The sequence below is a fragment of the Pristiophorus japonicus genome, chromosome 10 (assembly GCF_044704955.1).
Source record: "Pristiophorus japonicus isolate sPriJap1 chromosome 10, sPriJap1.hap1, whole genome shotgun sequence".
In the NCBI taxonomy this organism is placed as follows: domain Eukaryota; kingdom Metazoa; phylum Chordata; class Chondrichthyes; family Pristiophoridae; genus Pristiophorus; species Pristiophorus japonicus.
This window is the reverse complement of record NC_091986.1, coordinates 175,816,540-175,837,057: the sequence shown is the minus strand read 5'-3', so window position 1 is coordinate 175,837,057 and position 20,518 is coordinate 175,816,540. Positions and strand designations below refer to the sequence as shown.

At 43.0% G+C, this 20,518-nt stretch overlaps 1 protein-coding gene across 1 annotated transcript in view; it reads right to left on the bottom strand.

Annotated features, from left to right (window-relative positions):
- Positions 1-20,518, bottom strand: part of nbeaa (neurobeachin a) — a 1,211,357-nt gene that overhangs the window by 936,205 nt on the left and 254,634 nt on the right. The window contains exons 6-8 of the mRNA XM_070892347.1: positions 14,868-14,994; positions 13,761-13,880; positions 12,691-12,837 (exon numbers count right to left, since the gene is read on the bottom strand). Of these exons, the coding sequence (XP_070748448.1) occupies positions 12,691-12,837; positions 13,761-13,880; positions 14,868-14,994 (394 nt within the window). The remainder of the gene's footprint in view (positions 1-12,690; positions 12,838-13,760; positions 13,881-14,867; positions 14,995-20,518) is intronic.

The window sequence follows — 20,518 nt, the reverse complement described above, 5'->3', positions numbered from 1 at the left end:
AGATGCAGGAAGAATGTTCCCAATGTTGGGGAAGTCCAGAACCAGGGGACACAGTCTAAGGATAAGGGGTAAGCCATTTAGGACCGAGATGAGGAGAAACTTCTTCACCCAGAGAGTGGTGAACCTGTGGAATTCTCTACCACAGAAAGTTGTTGAGGCCAATTCACTAAATATATTCAAAAAGGAGTTCGATGAAGTCCTTACTACTAGGGGGATCAAGGGGTATGGCGAGAAAGCAGGAATGGGGTACTGAAGTTGCATGTTCAGCCATGAACTCATTGAATGGCGGTGCAGGCTCGAAGGGCCGAATGGCCTACTCCTGCACCTATTTTCTATGTTTCTATGTTAAGTGCAGTAACCTGCAGGACCTAGAGCTGATTATTACGATTAGATTGGATGACCTTTTGTTAGACGGCGCAAATATAATGGTAAGTGCTGCAGGGAATAGAATACGGCCAGCGTGATCTCCTGGACTAGTTTCGATCGCCTAGATGGGTCGGAGAGGAATTTTACCTGACTTTTTTCTCCCTAAATTGGCCTGGGTTTTTATAGAAACATAGACATAGAAAATAGGTGCAGGAGTAAGCCCTTCGGCCCTTCGAGCCGGCAACACCATTCAATAACAACATGGCTGATCATTCCCTCAGTACCCTTTTCCTGCTTACTCTCCATACCCCTTGATCCGCTTAGCCGAAAGGGCCATATCTAACTCCCTTTTGAATATATCCAGTGAACTGGCATCAACAACTCTCTGCGGCAGGGAATTCCACAGGTTAACAACTTTGATTGAAGAAGTTTCTCCTCATCTCAGTCGTAAATGGCCTACCCCTTATCCTAAGACTATGTCCCCTGGTTCTGGACTTCCCCAACATCGGGAACATTCTATCTGCACCTAACCTGTCCCGCCCCGTCAGAATCTTGTATGTTTCTATGAGATCCTCTCTCATCTTCCTAAATTCCAATGTATAAAGGCCCAGTTGATCCAGTCTCTCCTCATATGTCAGTCCCAACATCCCAGAATCAGTCTGGTGAACCTTCGCTGCACTCCCTCAATAGCAAGAATGTCCTTCCTCAGATTAGGAGACCAAAACTGAACACAATATTCCAGGTGAGGCCTCGCTAAGGCCCTGCACAACTGCAGTAAGACCTCCCTGCTCCTATACTCAAATCCCCTAGCTATGAAGGCCAACATACCATTTGCCTTCTTTACTGTCTGCTGTACCTGCATGCCAACTTTCAATGACTGATGAACCACGACACCCAGGTCTCGTTGCACCTCCCCTTTTCATAATCTGCTGCCAGTCAGTCAATATTCTGTCTTCGCGTTTTTGCCCCCAAAGTGGATCACCTCACATTTATCCACATTATACTGCATCTGCCATTCATTTGCCCACTCACCTAACCTGTCCAAGTCACCCTGCAGTCTCTTAGCGTCCCCCTCAAGCTCACACCGCCACCCAGTTTAGTGTCATCTGCAAACTTGGAGATATTACACTCAATTCCTTCATCTAAATCATTGATGTATATTGTAAAGAGCTGGGGTCCCAGCACTGAGCCCTGGCGGCACTCCACTAGTCACTGCCTGCCATTCTAAAAAGGACCCATTTATCGCGACTCTCTGCTTCCTGTCTGCCAACCAGTTCTCTATCCATGCCAGTACATTACCCCCAATACCATGTGCTTTGATTTTGCAGACCAATCTCTTATGTGGGACCTTGTCAAAGGGTTTTTGAAAGTCCAAATACACCACATCCACTGGTTCTCCCTTGTCCACTCTACTAGTTACATCCTCAAAAAATTCCAGAAGATTTGTCAAGCATGATTTCCCCTTCATATATCCATGCTGACTTGGACCGATCCGGTCACTGCTTTCCAAATGCCCCTCCCAGGAGATCACATGGCTCCCGTTGGGGTGGAGTGTAGAATGTTTCAGTATAAGGGGTGTCGCAGTTTTGTGAGGCGGACTGGTTGGGCTGGGTGCTCTTTGCCTTTCTGTCATTGTTCATAGGTTTATATGTAACCTTTAGGGCTGCTGACCAAGGGCCGTGTGGCTCTTTGTCGGCCGACGCGGCCACTATGGGCCGAAATGGCCTTCTTCTGCGCTGTAAATTTCTATGTTTCTAATCAATTTGCACCAGCGTAACTCAGTTAGTTACGAAATTATTAAGTCAGTTTTTTTTTCAGCCAAAGGGGGCGTAACCAGCCACCTATGCCACTTCTGGCCATTTCGAAAAGTTTGGGTCGCTGAGAGTTACTCCAGTTCTGATTAGGCCAGTGTATGTGGCCAGTCCTGAAAAACCTTCCCTAGAGTTGAGGAAATTGGCGCAGGTAAAGAAAGCGGTGCAGCAGATGCCCGGACGCACCGAAAGAATTGAAAAACACATAGCAGCAACATACCTCCAACCCCGCTCGAAGGCTGTCCGGTCCCGTTCTCGGTCCCCGGTTCACACACACAGTCCGGTCCCGTTCCGTATCCCTTGAGATCCTTACCTAACAAAAAGCTATCAATCTCAGTCTTGAAAATTTCAATTGACCCAGCATCCACAGCCTTTTGGGGGGAAAGTGTTCCAGATTTCCACTGTGCTTTGTGTAAAAAGTGCTTCCTGATTTCACTCCTTAATGGCCTAGCTCTAATTTTAAGATTATGTCCTCTTGTTCTGGATTCCCCATGTGGAAATAGTATCTCTGTATCTACCCTATCAAATCCCTTCATCATTTTAAATACCTCAATTAGATCACCCATCAACTTTCTAAACACCAGGGAATACAAGCCACGTTTATGCAACCTATCATCATAATTTAACTCTTTAAGCACAAGTATTATTCTGGTGAATCTGCGCTGAACCCCTTCCAAGACCAATATATCTTTCCTGAGGTTCTGTGCCCAAAAAAAATACTCCATAAGAGGTCCACCCAATGCTTTCTACAATTGAAGCATTGATTCCTCACTTTTGTCTTTTAACCCCCTTGGGATCACGGACAATGGTCCATTAACTTTCAGATTCCTTTTTGTATCTCTGCACTAGCTTTTAGTGATTTCTGTACATGGACACCTAAATCCCTTTGCTCCTCTAGTTCCCAGTCTCTCACCATTAAGGAAACATTCCGATTTGTCTTGCTCAGATCCAAAATGTATTACCTCACACTTTGACATTGCTGTCTCTTTATTAATTCCACTTGCATTCTCTTTATTCCAAATGAAAATTCTGACAATGCAAAAACATCCAAACATACCAAAAATAATAACTGTCAATCAGCACGTCAAAGTTATCAAATGAGCCATGCAAGATTTATTACCTTTGTATTACTTTTAGTTTTTTATTAAAAGGACTGTATGGGAAGAGTTTTACATCACAAAAATATGCCTACTCCATACAGCAGTTAGGGGCCAGTGCATCGCTGTCTGTATGCCTGTGATTTTTGAAAGGCTCCCACAGTTAATTTTCTTTTTCTGAAGAAACTACCACTATCCAAAGCCTTCTGACGGTGATATTCTGCCTTCCCAAACTGATCAGGGAAGCACTAGTATCTGGTTGCAGAGAATTTATTATATCTTTTTTCAACTCAACCCACTCACTGCTTACCCACAGAAATTAACTCCGCAGCCCTGATCTCCCATTGCGCTCATTGGCTGCAATGTTTCAAGGGCAATTTTGCTTTCTAATAGCTGGAGTCCTGATGCAATTCGTAGTCTGTGAACTCCCTCCTAAAGTCTGCAATCCTCCTTCCAAGGCTAGCTCAATGAGTGATCCCCAACTCAAACTAAGAATGATCTTGGAGACAAAAGGACACACCATTAATGATGGGGATACACGGAGAAAAAAAAGGGTAAATTAAATTCAATTTAACAAAAACAGTGAACGAAAAGGAAAAGCTGCAGTGTAAAGAGTGAACGTGATAATAAAAATATATTTTTAGATGAAAGAAAGGATTGCAGCAGCAAAAGAAACAGTGGCTGTCGTAGTGTGAGGTAACAAAGGGGAGGAAAACAATGAAGGGGGGGGGGGGGGGGAAACAATGAAGGGGGGCGGGGAGAAAACAAGAAGTCCAGGAGAGCAAAGTAGAAGCAAGAGAATTAATTTTAAAGAAAAGGAATGTCACCCATGCCATGAACTGGCTAACAGCCTAAGCACGGAAACACTAGACTCACCCACTAGACTATTTCCCCACAAACTCAATAACTATAAGGGACCAACTCGTACAAAATGCATTTAGAGAGTGCCAACAAATAATTTTTATAACATGCCACTAAAAAAGAAAACCCAGTCAAAGAACTCCATCTCAAATGCACAAACCTCAGAACACAAAGGGTGCAGAGGAGATTTGCAAGAATGTTGCCTGAACTGGAAAATTTTGGCTATGAGGAAAGATTGGAGATGCTCGGTCTGTTTTCTTTGGAACAGAGGAAGCTGAGAGGAGACCTGATTGAGGTGTATAAGATTATGAGGGGCCTGGATAGAGTGGATAGGAAGGACCTGTTTCCCTTGGCAGAGGTCAATAACCAGGGGACATAGATTTAAAGTAATTGTGGGAGGTTTAGAGGAGATATGAGAGGAAATTTCTTCACCCAGAAGGTGATGGGGGTCTGGAACTCACTGCTTGAAAGGGTGGTAGAGGCAGAAACCCTCACCACATTTAAAAAATACTTAGATATGTACTTAAAGTGCCATAACCTGCAAGGCTACAGACCAAGAGCTGGAAAATGGGATTAGGCTGGATAGTTCTTGGTCAGCCGGCACGGACACGATGTGCCGAAATGGCCTCCTTCCATGCTGCAAATTTCTATGATTCTATGAAAAGACACATGACCCACCTGATATGCCATCAAAAACAGTGCCCAAAGCTACTTCTCCAGGACAGCTGACCAAAGCAGGTCCCACCCTTATGAGACTGTTCTGCCCCAGGATGCAGAAAACACCATTCAAAAATCCAACTCATTCCCACCACAACTTTCCTGGGATCATCAATACGTACCACTCATACAAACCGGTGCAATGCAAGTGAGATGTGTTATGTCTTGGATAAGGAGTCAGACTAGATACTGCAAGCTCAAAGTAAGTGTGACCGTAGTCCTTTATTACAGATCTCAGAGTGCCTCTCCAGCCTGTGAGGCCTCCTTATATACAGGTACTCCCAAGGTATTGTGGGATCCCTTGGGACTCCAGAGGATAAGCCCTCTGGTGGTTAGACATGGTATTTATAGGTTTACATACATAACAAGATGGTTCCAAATTCCAAAAGCAGACAAATCAAACCAAACCCAACAACCTGACTTGCAGGCAATAATTAGAAAGCTAAATAAAATTTTCTGGTAACCATTGAGAAGATGAATGCAGAGATCACTGAGCTCTTCAGTGATAATACTCAAGTGGAAGACCAAATAAATGAGTTGGAATCATCTGCTAACACAGCTGCTGAAGAATGACCTGGAAATGACTGCAAAGATTGACAACCGAGACAACTGAGGATGCCAAAATAACATACTCATCTTTGGCATCCACAAAGGCCGAGGGATAAACAAGTCTATGCCCTTCATCCAAAGCACCCTCAGATCCTTGGATCTGGCATTGAATAGAGTCCATAACTTCCAGACCAAGCAACTTATAATGTCCTGAGCAGGGTGGGTGGGAAAGCAAGTTGTGAGGAGGACACAAAAAATCTGCAAAGAGATATAGACAGGTCAAGTGAGTAGGCAAAAATTTGGCAGATGGAGTATAATGTGGGAAAATGTGAGGTTATCTACTTTGGCAGAAATAATAGAAAAGCAAATTATAATTTAAATGGAGAAAAATTACAAAATGCTGCAGAGGGACCTGGGGGTCCTTGTGCATGAAACACAAAAAGTTAGTATGCAAGTACAGCAAGTAATCAGGAAGGCAAATGGAATGTTGGCCTTTATTGCAAGGGGGACGGAGTATACAAGCAGAGATGTCCTGCTACAACTGTATAGCGCGTTAGTGAGACCACATCTGGAGTACTGCGTACAGTTTTGGTCTCCTTATTTGAGGAGGAAATCAAGTTTGATCCAATGGCCATGAAGGTAGAACAGCAATGCACTGTGGAATGTAAAGGGCATGGCAGAGCACGAAAGACGTCATGGCCATCCACTGCAGCCAACGAAGTCTTCAGTTGTACCAAATTTTGGGCCACTGAAACTTGGCTTCTGCGGAGGAGAGAGTGGGACCGCCCCTGTGCACTGGCCTTCCCACTTTAAAAGCATCTATGCACAGGTTTGTGCTAACCATCATCCAACATACCAAGTTCTGCGGCGATGGGGGAGGGACGAAGGACAAATGGAGGTGATCACTGGGAGTCGTAGCCTCAAACCTGCACGTAGGCGGCCTGTGGGCAAGTGATCGTCTGTATTCAGGGCAGCAGAGGAACCCGGCAGCACCCCAGGCGACTGAGCAGCCCTCTTTAGGACAGCACTGTTCATCCTTTATAAGGGAGGGGCCTAGAAAAGGTGGCTCAAACATTGCCTGCCCTTCCATTAACAGCTGGCAGTTCAACCCATTCTGCGGTCGAAAATATAGCAACAGTCGAAAACTTCATAACACAAGAAAACTTCTTCTCGGACAATGGAACGTTCGCACACTCTTAAACAGAGCTGACACTACAAGACCGGAAAGAAGGACTCCCTTATTGCACGAGAGCTGCAGCATTATAACATCGATATAGTGGCTCTGAGTGAGACAAAACTTGCAGAGGAGGGCTGCGTGAGTGAACTAGGTAGCGGCTACACCTTCTATTGGAAAGGCAAGGCAGAGAATGAGAATAACATCCACGGAGTTGGCATAGCAGTGAAGACTTCTCTTATGCAACAGTTTCCGAATCTGCCTGAAGGGATTAACGAAAGACTTATGAAACTGCGTTTCCCCCTGAATGCCAAGTGCCACATCACCATTATAAGTGCTTATGCACCCACCCTTCCAAGTGCCGATGATATGAAAGAGAGGTTCTATGAAGATCTAGACAGACTGGTCAGGTCCACACCTGCTGGGGACAAGTTGATCATCCTGGGTGATTTCAATGCACAGTTGGAAAAGACAGCAAGCACTGGAAGGGAGTCATTGGACAGCACGGCACAGGTAAATTAAACAGTAATGGCCTCCTCCTCTTGAGTATGTGCGCGGAGAACAACTTGACTATCACAAATACTCTATTCAGGCAGGCCAACAAGTACAAAACAACTTGGATGCACCCCAGGTCTAAGCAATGGCACATGATAGACCATGTCATTGTGAGAAGGCGAGACATCAAGAATGTAAAAATCACAAGAGCCATGTGGGGAGCAGAATGCTGGACAGATCACCGTCTAGTCAGATCCACTCTCCAGCTGTACATTGCTCCACTTCAGCGCAAGCATCCAAAACCAAGCAGAAGTGCCTTTAAAACAGCTAGGCTAAAACATCAGTGCTAGAACCAGGGGTCACAGTCTAAGGATAAGGGGTAAGCCATTTAGGACCGAGATGAGGAGAACTTCTTCACAGAGAGTTGTTAACCTGTGGAATTCTCTTCCGCAGAGAGTTTTGATGCCAGTTCGTTAGATATATTCGAGAGAGTTGGATATGGCCCTTACGGCTAAAGGGATCAAAGGGTATGGAGAGAAAACAGGAAAGAGGTACTGAGGTGAATGATCGCCATGATCTTATTGAATGGTGGTGCAGGCTCGAAGGGCCGAATGGCCTACTCCTTCACCTATTTTCTATGTTTCTATGATACCGTGAGCAGTTCCAGGATGACCTCGATAACAGGCTGATGTCTCACGGACCGCTCATCGGCAACACCACACAGAAGTGGACAAAGCTCAAACAGATGGTGACAGACTCAGCAAAGACAACTCTTGGACTTAAAAAGGTACACCAAGACCGGTTCGATGAAAACAACGTTGAGATCTGCAAGACGCTGGATGAAAAGAAAAAAGAATACCTAGAATAGCAAAATGACCCTTCCTCAATTTCCAAGAGGGACCACTACAGACACATGCAGAGCAAAGCACAAAGAGACCTTCGCCAGATGCAAGATAAATGGTGGCAGACGAAAGCAGAGGAAGTGGAACATTATGCTGAAACTCACAATACCAAGATGTTCTTCAGCGCCATCAAGTCAGTCTATGGACCATCAAAACCCAGCACTACTCCACTCCTTTCAGCAGATGGTAGCACTTTGATCAAAGACAGGACTGGCATAAATGAGAGGTGGAGAGAACACTTCAGTAATCTTCTTAATCGACCTTCAACAGTGAACGAAGAAGCACTTGACTCCATACCCCAGCAACCTATCAAAGAAGATCTTGATCTTCCTCCCAGCATGGACGAAGTAAAAAAAAACATCAACCAGATGAGTACTGGAAAGGCTCCAGGAAAGGATGGAATCCCTGCCGAAATCTACAAGGCAGTAGGCCCAGCAACTCTCGAGGCCTTTCATGACATAATAACTAGCATCTGGGAAGATGAAGACATGCCACAGGACTTCCCTGACGCTACGATAGTTTCCCTCTACAAGAACAAGGGCAACAAAGCAGACTGTGGTAACTACAGGGGAATATCGTTTCTGTCCATTGCTGGGAAGAACATCACCCGCATAGTATTGAACCGACTCATAGCTAGTGTCTCAGAAGTAAATCTTCCAGAAACAGAATGTAGCTTTCGACCTGGTTGGAGCACAGCGGACATGATCTTTGCACTCAGACAAGTGCAGAAGTGCATTGAGCAGAACGTGGACCTGTACGTCGTATTTATTGACCTCACCAAGGCCTTTGATACTGTCAACAGAGCAGCGCTGTGGTCAATCTTGACGAAACTTGGGTGCCCAAGGAAGTTTGTCCACATCATTGAACTGTTTCATGACAACATGACAGGTGAAGTGCTCTCAGACGGCACAACCACTGCCCCATTTGCCATCTCAAACGGAGTGAAACAAGGTTGTGTACTCGCTCCAGTTCTGTTCAACCTATTCTTTACCTGCGTCTTGAACTATGCCATAAAAGACTTCGAGTTTGGGGTCTACCTGAAATATCGATTAGATGGTTCACTGTTCAACCTCCACCGCCTTGCTGCAAAGACCAAAGTACGGAAACGACTCATCCTAGAGGCACTCTTTGCTGACGACTGCGCCCTTATGGCACACAAGGAGAGTGACCTACAATTCATACTCAGCAAATTTTCTGAGGCAACAGAATTGTTTGGCCTAACCATCAGCCTTAGTAAAACCGAGGTTCTCTATCAGCCTGCCCCTGGCACCACAGCACCTGCTCCCACAGTCTTCATCGGCAGTATACAACTAAAGTCAGTGGACAGCTTCAAGTACCTTGACAGCACCATATCAAGTGATGGGTCCTTGGACAAGGAGATTGATGCAAGGATCTGTAAAGCCAGCCAGGCACTTGGTCGCTCACCACCACATCTGATTGTCAACTAAACTGTTGGTGTATAGGGCAGTCGTTCTCTCATCTCTCCTTTATGGATGTGAGACCTGGACATCCTACAGGCGTCACATCAAAAAGTTGGAAGCTTTCCATATGCGCAGTCTCAGATCTATACTCCACATACACTGGCAAGATCGGGTGTCAAACTTTGAGGTTCTGGAGAGAGCACAATCAACTAGCATCGAGGTGATGATCATGCGAGCCCAGTTCCAATGGGCTGGACATGTCATCCGCATGGATGAGTCAAGGATCCCTCGTCAGCTTCTTCACGGCCAGCTCTGTGAAGGTCAAAGACACCAGGGGCACCCCCGCAAGTGCTACAAAGATTGCATCCAGGCAGCATCATAGTAAATCTCCTCTGCACCCTCTTCTCGTGCAATCAGATCCTTCCTATAATAAGGCGACCAGAACTGCACGCAGTACTCCAGCTGTGGCCTAACCAAAGTATTGTACAATTTAAGCATAACCTCCCTGCTCTTATATTCTATGCCTCGGCCAATAAAGGCAAGCATTCCGTATGCCTTCTTAACCACCTAATCCACCTGGCCTGCTACTTTCAGAGATCTGTGGACAAGCATTCCAAGGTCCCTTTGTTTATCTACACTATTAAGTGGCCTACTGCTTAATGTGTACACCCTTTCCTTATTAGCCCTCCCAAAGTACATCACCTCACACTTCTCTGAATTAAATTCCATTTGCCACTGCTTTGCCCACCTGACCAGTAGATTGATATCCTCCTGCAGCTCATGACTTTCCTCTTCATTATCAACCACACGGCCAATTTTAGTGTCATCTGCAAACTTCTTAATCATACTTCCTGTATTTAAATCTAAATCAGGACAAAGAATTGGCAATCCAAAGAGCTCCCAATGCCGAAGCACCAGGCTAAGCAGAATGATATTAGGTGGTCACGGGCAGGAAGAAAAGAAATGAGGACATAGGGGATGGGAGAAAGTGGGGAGAGCACTCAACAACTCAATAAAACAATAAAAGATAGTCATTAGTTTCGTGACGGGGAGGCCCAATAACAAGCAATTACCAGTTAACAAGGAGAAAAGAAGGGCGTGTCTCTCCCAACCATATCCAGTCATTCTGGACATAAGCACAAGAAATCACCAAGAGCATGACTGGCCTTACCATTCTAGAGGACCCAGGTCAGTGCTTGCTGGGTCTGCCTACTGGTTAGAAAAGTCCCCCCACCCAAACGACAAGCAGACTAGCATGACTCTCACTACTAACTGAGAAATTACGTGCTCCCTCTATGGCAGAGTGCAGCCCCAACCACAACAAACACGTGGCTGAAGCACGTGGATTTTTCTTGATACTTGGAGCGAGTGATGCCTGGGTCAAAACCTGAAATTGGGGAATACCATAGAATCTAGTGGCCACTTTTGGAAATCTCCTCAACGAAGCAACCCATCTATCAGCCATGAGGAGTACCAAAAACAAACACCAGCATTCAAAATCTATTTGGTTGCCCTTAAATCTAACTAATCCCACAACCCAGGACCAAACAATCTGCTTCAGCCCTTCAAACTGCATTACTCAACAGTACTAGCAGCCAGAGATGGCAATACATTTCTCCCGAAGGACCCATGCAGTCATGATGTGTAGTGTCATATAAACTACATATAGAAATGCAGAGTCTCAAAAAATTGTGTAATTAAATACCTAAATATACAATAACCTCATAAAATATCTATAGACATGTATCTTAATCATGCAATGGCTTCTTAAAATATTTGAGTAGACACTATTCATAAATTATATGTACAACTTCATAACTTGCATGTATGTGTACCTAAATGTATTTAAAAATCATAAAATATCTGTATCAATGCTACAGCTTCATCAAAAAAGTAGAGAAAAAAGTTAGAATTGTAGATTTTAATTGTCCAAAATAAACTGCAATATAAAAAATCTCAGATAGAATATTTTCTACAATGTGTTCTGCGCTGTTTTCTCAGTCATTATATTCTGACTCCAATAAGGAAGATGTACTTGACCTACTTGTGGGTATTGAGGCAGAACAAGTAGGTGACCTAAAATGAGCAGAACATTTGGAAAGCAGTGACCACAAATATAATTAGATTCAGTGCAAGAATAGAAAAGGAAAGAGTAAAGTCAATGAGCAAAGATACTTTACTGAAAAAAATTACAGCAAGATTAAAATTAAAATCCTTACACAGAAGGGAGGGAGAATGCAATTACATTATGACAAATTTATGTCGGCAGTTTCCAAGTAGCAACGTTGATGCAGTCTTCGGCAATGGTGGCTCCTTCCTTTGCTCCTCTTCCAGATCATCCATGACAATTAAGAACAGGGGAAAGCCCAGTTGATAGATCATTGTAATCCTTTCACCTTCTTAACACAGAGAGGGGTGGGTGTTCTAAAAGTATTGCTTTGAATCACTCACAGCAAATCTGGCACTACCAAAACTGAAAGAATTAGCAAGAAAATCAGAGAAAAAGTTCCAGATTGCAGGGATGAGAATCTACAGCTTTGATGGTTCCTTTGTTGTCCTCTCAGCCTGAGAGTCATGTGAGGGCCATAAATCACATCAATACCAGGTCACCTGCGCCATTATTTATCATTCCAAGCAACTGCAACGAGAATACACGTGAAAATCCAGAATATTTGCAATTGCAATCGGCTGCAATGGTGGTCAGAGCTATGAAAATGAGCTTTTCAAGATTTAACCGAGGGCATCGGCAGAAGAGCACTAAAGTCCCAGTAACTTATGGTGCAGTGTAAATAATGGCATAACGCATTGACCCATTATTTCCTGGAACTTCTATACTGGAATAATGGCACATGCCATTGATACGCCATTACTATGGTGCAAGTTTCCAGGAAATTTCCGGTAAAGGCAAAAACTTCATAGCATCAAAGGATTGAGTTATGAAGACTGGAGAAACTGGAGCCCTTCATCCTTGGAAATAGGTGATTGAGAAGGACTTTTATAGAAGTATACAAGATGTTAAAAGGCATATACAAGGTTAAAAGGTTAACCCAGAGCACCACACTAAGGTATGCCGGGAGAAAAGAACAAGAGAGTTTGGGTTAAGCCTGGTGAATTGGAAGTTTAGGACAGATATCAGGAAGAATTTATTCATGTAACGACTGTACAACTGGTCTTTTGGGTAAAGTAGTGAAAGCAAAAACCTTAAACTCTTCAAATTTCAGTAAATACACTGCATACACACATCTCAATATTACACAGTTAAAAATAACTAATTCTAGAGAGGCCATATAGACATACCTTGTATCCAGGTCCTAACTGATGTATTGCAAATATTTGTGCTGGGTTTAGTGCTTCAGTAAACACATACACTGCTCCAAGCTGGCCACAGAATACTCTATTTGCATCTGCAGTTTCTGATGAACCCAGAAAGCATTTGTCAAAACTCTACAAAAAGAAAACAAGTAACACAATAATAAATGTTTATGTATTATGAGCCAAGCATGGTATAACTTTATTTTCTAAGATTATATTCAGTATCAGTTAAAACAAACAGATCATAAATAAACTTTTTCCAGCAGAACCAAGAGACTGCAGCTTAATCATACAGCACAAAAGGAGGCCATTTGGCCCATAGTGCCTATGCCAGCTATCCAATTAGTCCTATTCCCTTGCTCTTTACCCACAGCCCTGCATTTTTTTCCTTTTCAAATATATATCCAATTCCCTTTTAAAAGTTACTCATGAATCAGCTTCCACTCGCCTTTCAGCCAGTGCATTCCAGATCATCATAACTCGCAATGTAAAAAAAAATCTCATCTCCCCTAAGGTTCTTTTGCCAATTTTCTTCAATCTAGGTGCTCAGATTACTGATCCTCCTGCCAGTGGCATTTTTTCCCTTATTTACTCTATCAGAACCCCTTTTATTGGATAGATAAGAACAATCCCAGCTTCCCGAGTCTCACCACATAACTGAAGCGCCCCATCTCTGGTATAATTCTCGTAAATCTCCTCTGCATCTTCTGAGAGGCTTGATTCAACATTAGCAACCCCTACACAACCAACAGAATTGTTGCACAAAGCTACAAAAATAAGAATTCAGGCATCAAAACATTAAAGAACTATAGTCTATGCTTAAGTTTTCTTCCATTGCATAGCACCCCATGACATTAAAAAAGTAAAAACTTTTTTGGGGGCGTCAGATTTAGTATTATAGAATTTCTTCTGAAAACATTAACAAGTGGCAATATGATAAATGTAATAAGCTTAGTATATCTTGATCCCTCATCTTCCAATCACCCCTTGTACAAGTGCTTGCTCATTCAACCCATTTATTTTATTTGTTCCTCTAAATCAAACATTGAACTTACATCATTAGTGTTGACATGCCAAGCCATATCGCCATAGGAAACCAGCTGACCATTGACATAACAACGAATCTCACTATTTCGCCAACGATTGTAAATGTGCACAATGCTGATCATGTACCACTGCAAAATAAGAATGTACATATAAATTATCTATAATCACCTATATTCGTGAAATCTGACAACTGCTCAATGCAGGACATGACAGAGTCTATTAATTTAATTGTGCATCAAGTAAAGCAATCAGTTGTTGTAAATGAACATTCATCTTATCAATAACAAACGTAAGTAGAATTTTGCCTGCCCTTTGAGGTTACTTTATACACCTCAAAGAAAACCATTCTTTTGGTGATCATTTTTAATATTGATTCTATTTGACAGTAGATCAACTTGGTCTCAGCTATTTGAATAGTACACAAATATAGCCCTGCATTACTTTCATCTCTCAAAAGTAATGAAAGAATTCATATTCATATAGTGCCTTTCAGGATATCCTTGTCTCAGGCTTTTATAGACAATTAAGCACTTTTATAATGCAGGAAATGCAGCAGCCAATTTGTGCACAACAAAGTTCCACAAAAGCAATGAGATATGACCATTTAATCTGTTCTGGTGATGTTGATTGAGGGATAAATAAATATTGGCCAAGACACCGGAGAGACCTCCCCTGCTCTTCTTTGAATAGTGCTGTGGGATCTTTCATGACCACATTTGACAGTGCAGCACTCCCTCAGTACTGCACTCAAGTGTCTGTCCAGATTATGTGTTCAAATCACTGGAGTGGGACCTGAACCCACAACCTTCTGACTCAGAGGCAAGAGTGCTACCACTGAACCAAGGCTGACACCAAGTAATAAAATACAACACAGGGAAAATTTGTATTGGAAACATTTGAAGCACAACTGTCTCATTATAAAAGTACGTAACTATATTTCAACTGAGATTTTGAAATAATCATAAGCTATGTACAACAACTTACAACATACAAGTTTTAACAGTTAATATAAATCAGGGAAGACAATCAGATACAAACATACTTTTTGACAATATTTATCCTCCACAAAATGTATTCTTTAGTCTACAAATTTGTTCGTTGGATCATGTATTTACCTTTCTGGGTTGAAAATCATACTTCACACAATGCTGGAAACCTTTTCCTTTTGACTTCAAGGATGTCACAATCAAACAGTTTCCAACAAAATGTGCTGAGTAGCCAACTCCTTTGCTCGTTCGAAAGCTGCAAATTAAGTAATGACAAAATTATAACTCTTCAAAAAATATATAGGTTTGTTGCAGATAAATAATGGTTCATTAGGTACACTTTTACATAGCATTAAATTAATACTCATCAATTTTATAACTAGCAAGGCAAAATTATTCCACACACTCTGACTTCCCAATTTCATCTCTGCATCATGGAAATATGCTGAGCAGTGGCCACTTGTTCCATTTTAGGTAAGGGAAGGGAAGCCAAAGAAAGTGTCACCCCAAATTGCTTTTGCATATATCCGAGTTTCAGACCAGCATTGGTTGAGGCCAGAGACCAGAAAGCTGACCCACCCAATCAGGTATGGTATGTCACGCTGAATCCAAAAAAAGAGACAAAAAAAGAGGGACTCTCTAAACTTAAAAAAAAAATATGGCCGCAATTTAGTCACGGAGTTTTGATGACATTAAAACCCTTTGTTGCAATTTCATTCGATTCACTCAATAGTTGAACAGCAGTCCCTGTAATTGGACATTTTCTCTACAATCCCAGAATTTGCAGCTTTTTCATACTATGTCCCCTTATAATATCTAAAATGACTTAATTAAACTTACACCACAGTACAAATCTCTTTTTGCATTAGCAAATACCACAGGAGCAGTAGTAGATTTTCAAAATGCTGTCCAAGCACTGCAGGTCAGCTGATATTATTGGACAACAACAACTTGTTGTAGCACCTTTAATGTAGTGAAACGTCCCAAGGCGCTTCACAGGAGTATTATGAGATAAAAAATTTGACACCGAGCCGCACAAGTAGAAATTAGCACAGGTGACCAAAAGCTTGCTCAAAGAGGTAGATTTTAAAGAGCGTCTTGAAGGAGGAAAGAGAGGTAGAGAAGCGGAGAGGTTGAGGCAGGGAGTTCCAGAGCTTGGGGCCTAGGCAACAGAAGGCACGGCGATTATAATCAGGGATGCTCAAGAGGGCAAAATTAGAGGAGACATCTCAGGGGTTGTGGGGCTGGAGGAGATTACAGAGATAGGGAGGAGGCGAGGCCACAGAGGGATTTGAAAACAAGAATGAGAATTTTGAAATCGAAGCGTTGCTTAATCGGAAGCCAATGTAGGTAATATAGCACAGGGGTGATGGGTGAGCAGGACTTGGTGATAGTTAGGACACAGACAGCCGAGTTTTGGATCACCTCTAGAATGTGGGAGGCCAGCCAGGAGTGCGTTGGAATAGTCAAGTCTCGAGGTAACAAAGGCATGGATGAGGGCTTCAGCAGCGAATGAGCTAAGGCAAGGGCAGAGACAGGCGATGTTACGGAGATGGAAATAGGTGGTCTTAGTTATGCTACGGATGTGGTCAAAAGCTCATTTTAGGGTCAAATATAATACAAAGGTTGCGAACAGTCAGGTTCAGCCTCAAACAGAAGTTGGGGAGAAGGATGGAGTCAGTGGCTAGGGAAATGAGTTTGTGGCAGGGACCGAAAACAATGGCTTCGGTCTTCCCAATATTTAATTGAAGAAAATTTCTGCTCATCCAGACCTGGACGTCGGACAAGCAGTCTAACAATTTAGAGACCATAGAGGGGTCGAGAGAAATGGTAGGGTGGTAGAGTTGGGTATCATCAGCGTACATGTGGAAACTGACGCTGTTATTTCGGATGATATCGCCAAGCAGCAACATGTAAATGAGAAATAGGAGGGAGCCAAAGATAGATTCTTGGGAGGGCACCAGAGGGAACGATGCAGGGGCGGGAAGAGAAGCAGTTGCAAGTGATTCTCTGGCTACAATTTGACAGATAAGAATGGAACCAGGCAAGTGCCATCCCACCCAGCTGTATGACTGTGGAAAGGCATTGGAGAAGGATAGAGTGGTCAACTGTGTTAAAGGCTGCAGACAAGTCAAGAAGGATGAGGAGGGATAATTTGCCTTTGTCACAGTCATAAAGGATGTCATTTATGACTTCAATGAGTGCCTTTTCGGTACTGTGGCAGGCACGGAAACCGGATTGGAGGGATTCAAACATGAAAGTGTGGGAAAGATTGGAACAGATTTGGGAGGCGACAACATGTTCAAGGACTTTGGAGAGGAAAGAGAGATTGGAGATGGGGCGGTAGTTTGCAAGGACAGAGGGGTCCAGGGTTGATTTTTTGAGACGGGGGGTGGGGACAGTACCTGAGGAAAGAGAACTGTTAACAATGTCAGCTAACATGGGAAGCAAAAAAGGAAGTTGTGTAGTCAGCAGTATGGTAGGAATTGAGTCAAGGGAGCAGGAAGTGGGTCTCCTGGACAGGATGAGCTTGGAAAAGTCATGAGGGGAGATCGGAGAGAAACTGGAGAAAGATGTGGGGTCAGGGCTCGGGCAAGGGGATCCGTAGAGGAAGTTTGGCCTGGTGGGGTGAGGGGAAGGAAGAGGCAGAGGCAGCCGAACGGATGGTCTCAATCTTAGAGACAAAGAAGTCCCTGAGCTCCTCACACTTATTGTCGGAGGTGAGAGTGGAGACTGGGGAGAGGGGTTTAAAAAGACAGTTAGCAGTGGAGAATAGAAGTCGAGGTTTATTTTTACATTCCAGAATGATTCTGGAATAGTGAGCGATTTTGGTAGACGAAAGCAGAACCTGATCATGCTTTTGTCCAGCCAAATCTGGCCGTGAATGGCTAAACCAGTTGTCCGCCATATCCGTTCAAGTCTGCATCCATTGGACTTAAGGGACAGGAAAAATAGGTGATTTCTATAGTGGCCGATTGATTCACAATGTCAGTTTTCCACCCAGGTGGCAAGTTAAAAACCTACCCCCATTGGTTTACAGTTCAACGCAACTAATGTCCTTATTTGTAATTAAACAGTGACTAAAACATTACAATTTGAAACAAGGAATGAACCACTTTGAAGTTTTAAACAGCAATTCAAATTTTGCCTTACTCTTGATCTTTGCTGTTTGCAGTTTGCCACATCAGAAAAGATACCCTTTGATTCAATTGATGACCATGTCTCACTGGCTGTCATCTACTTTCTTACAGTTGCTAAAGCCCATATAAATACCTCGCAAAGAATATCATTTTAATTATAGATTGGACTACTGATCATAAAGAATATACCATCTACTCCTATTAATTCAAAGTTGTCTTTGCTCAAAAAAAAATTATCCAGTCGTTTGAATTAATCAAATTTCATGAAACACCATAGCAAATTGCTATAGAAACATTAGAAAAATCCATAACATATCAAAGCAACAATTGAAACAAATGTGATTGAATCGAAAACACTGATGGAGCAGCACAATATAAAGTTGTAATTTAGCAAAATTTTCTGTGATTGTGGTTTGCTTGCTGCTGATACTCCATTGGTCCATAAAAGTATTTAGTGCAGACAAAAGTTCTATGAGGATCTCTAACTTAGTTTGCAGCCACTAAGGTAGGCATTTTCAATGGTGGGGGCTGTTTGCTCAGTAAATCCACCCACTTGGGCCTCTTCACCATCACTCAGTACCAGCATCAAGACTTCCTTATCAACATGGCTGAAAGAAGGGCAGGTATGGCAGCTCAACATTCCTGGTTACAGGGTTTTCAGACAGGAGTAAAAAAGGAGGGGGCCACAGTATTAGTTAAAGAAACAATTACAGCTGTGAGAAGGGCTGATATGTTAGAGGCGTCATCAAGCGAGACTATATGGGTTGAATTGAAGAACAAAAAAGGGGCGATCACACTATTAGGAATGTACTATAGACCCCCAAACAGTCAGAGGGAGATACAAGAACAATTATGTGGGCAAATTGCTGCAAAGCACAACAACTATATAGCTGTAAAAGTGGGGGGAATTCAAATACCCTAATATTAACTGGGAAAAAAGTAGTGTGAATGGTACAGAGGATGCGGAATTACTAAAATGCATTCAGGAGAACTTCTTTAGCCAGTATGTAACAAGCCCCCTGGATATCAAGGGACATACAGGGTAAGATAAAGAAAAAAAAGGAAGCTTATGACAGATACCGAGACCTCAATACCGCAGAAACTCTGGAGGAGTATAAAAAGTGCAGGGGTGCAATTAAAAAATATATCAGGAAAGCAAAGAGTGCATGAAAGAATGTTGGCAAGTAAAATCAGGGAAACCCCAAAGATGTTTTATAAATACAGCAAGAGCAAAAGGATAACTAGAAAAAGAGTGAGGCCTATTAGAAACCATAAAGGAAATGTGTGTGTGGAGGCAAAAGACGTGGGTATACTTCTTGATGAATACTTTGCACCTGTTTTCACAAAAGAGAGGGGTGTTGCAGACTTTGTAATGAGAGAGGAGGAGTGTGAAATATTAGGTGAAATAAGCAGTGGGAGAGGAAATATTAAGGGGTTCAGCAGCTTTGAAAGTGGCTAAATCCCCAGGCCTGGATGAAATGTATCCCAGAAATATAGAAATAGGTGCAGGAGTAGGCCATTCGGCCCTTCGAGCCTGCACCGCCATTCAAGAACATGGCTGATCATTCAACCTCAGTACCCCTTTCCTGCTTTCTCTCCATACCCCTTGATACCTTTGGCCGTAAGGGCCATATCTAACTCCCTTTTGAGTATATCTAATGAACTGGCCTCAACAACTTTCTACGGTAGAGAATTCCACAGGTTAACCACTCTCTGAGTGAAGAATTCCTCCTCATCTCGGTCCTAAATGGCTTACCTCTTATTCTTAGACTGTGACCTCTGGTTCTGGAACTCTCCAGCAATGGAAACATTCTTCCTGCATCTAACCTGTCCAATCCCGTCAGAATTTTATATGTTTCTATGAGATCCCCTCTCATTCTTCTAAACTCCAGTGGATACAAGCCCAGTTGATCCAGTCTCTCCTCATATGTCAGTCCTGCCATCCCAGGAATCAATCTGGTGAACCTTCGCTGTACTCCCTCAATAGCAAGATCGTCCTTCCTCAGTTTAGGAGACCAAAACTGAACACAATATTCCAGGTGTGGCCTCACCAAGGCTCTGTACAACTGCAGCAAGACCTCCCTGCTCCTATACTCAAATCCTCTAGCTATGAAGGCCAATATGCCATTTGCCTTCTTCACCGCCTGCTGTACGTGCATGCCAAACTATAATGACTGATGTACCATGACACCCAGGTCTCGTTGCACCTCCCCTTTTCCTAATCTGACACCATTCAGATAATATTCTGTCTTCCTGTTTTTGCCACCAAAGTGGATAACCTCACATTTATCTACATTATACAGCATCTGCTATGCATTTGCCCACTCATCTAACCTGTCCAAATCACCCTGCAGCCTCTTAGCATCCTCCTCACAGCTCACACCGCCACCCAGCTTAATGTCATCTGCAAACTTGGAGATATTACATTCAATTCCTTCATCTAAATCATTGATTTATATTGTAATTAGCTGGGGGTCCCAGCACTGAACCCTGCGGCACCCCACTGGTCACTGCCTGCCATTCTGAAAAGGACCCGTTTATTCCGACTCTCTGCTTCCTGTCTGCCAACCAGTTCTCTATCCACGTCAGTACATCACCCCCAATACCATGTGCTTTAATTTTGCACACCAATCTCTTGTG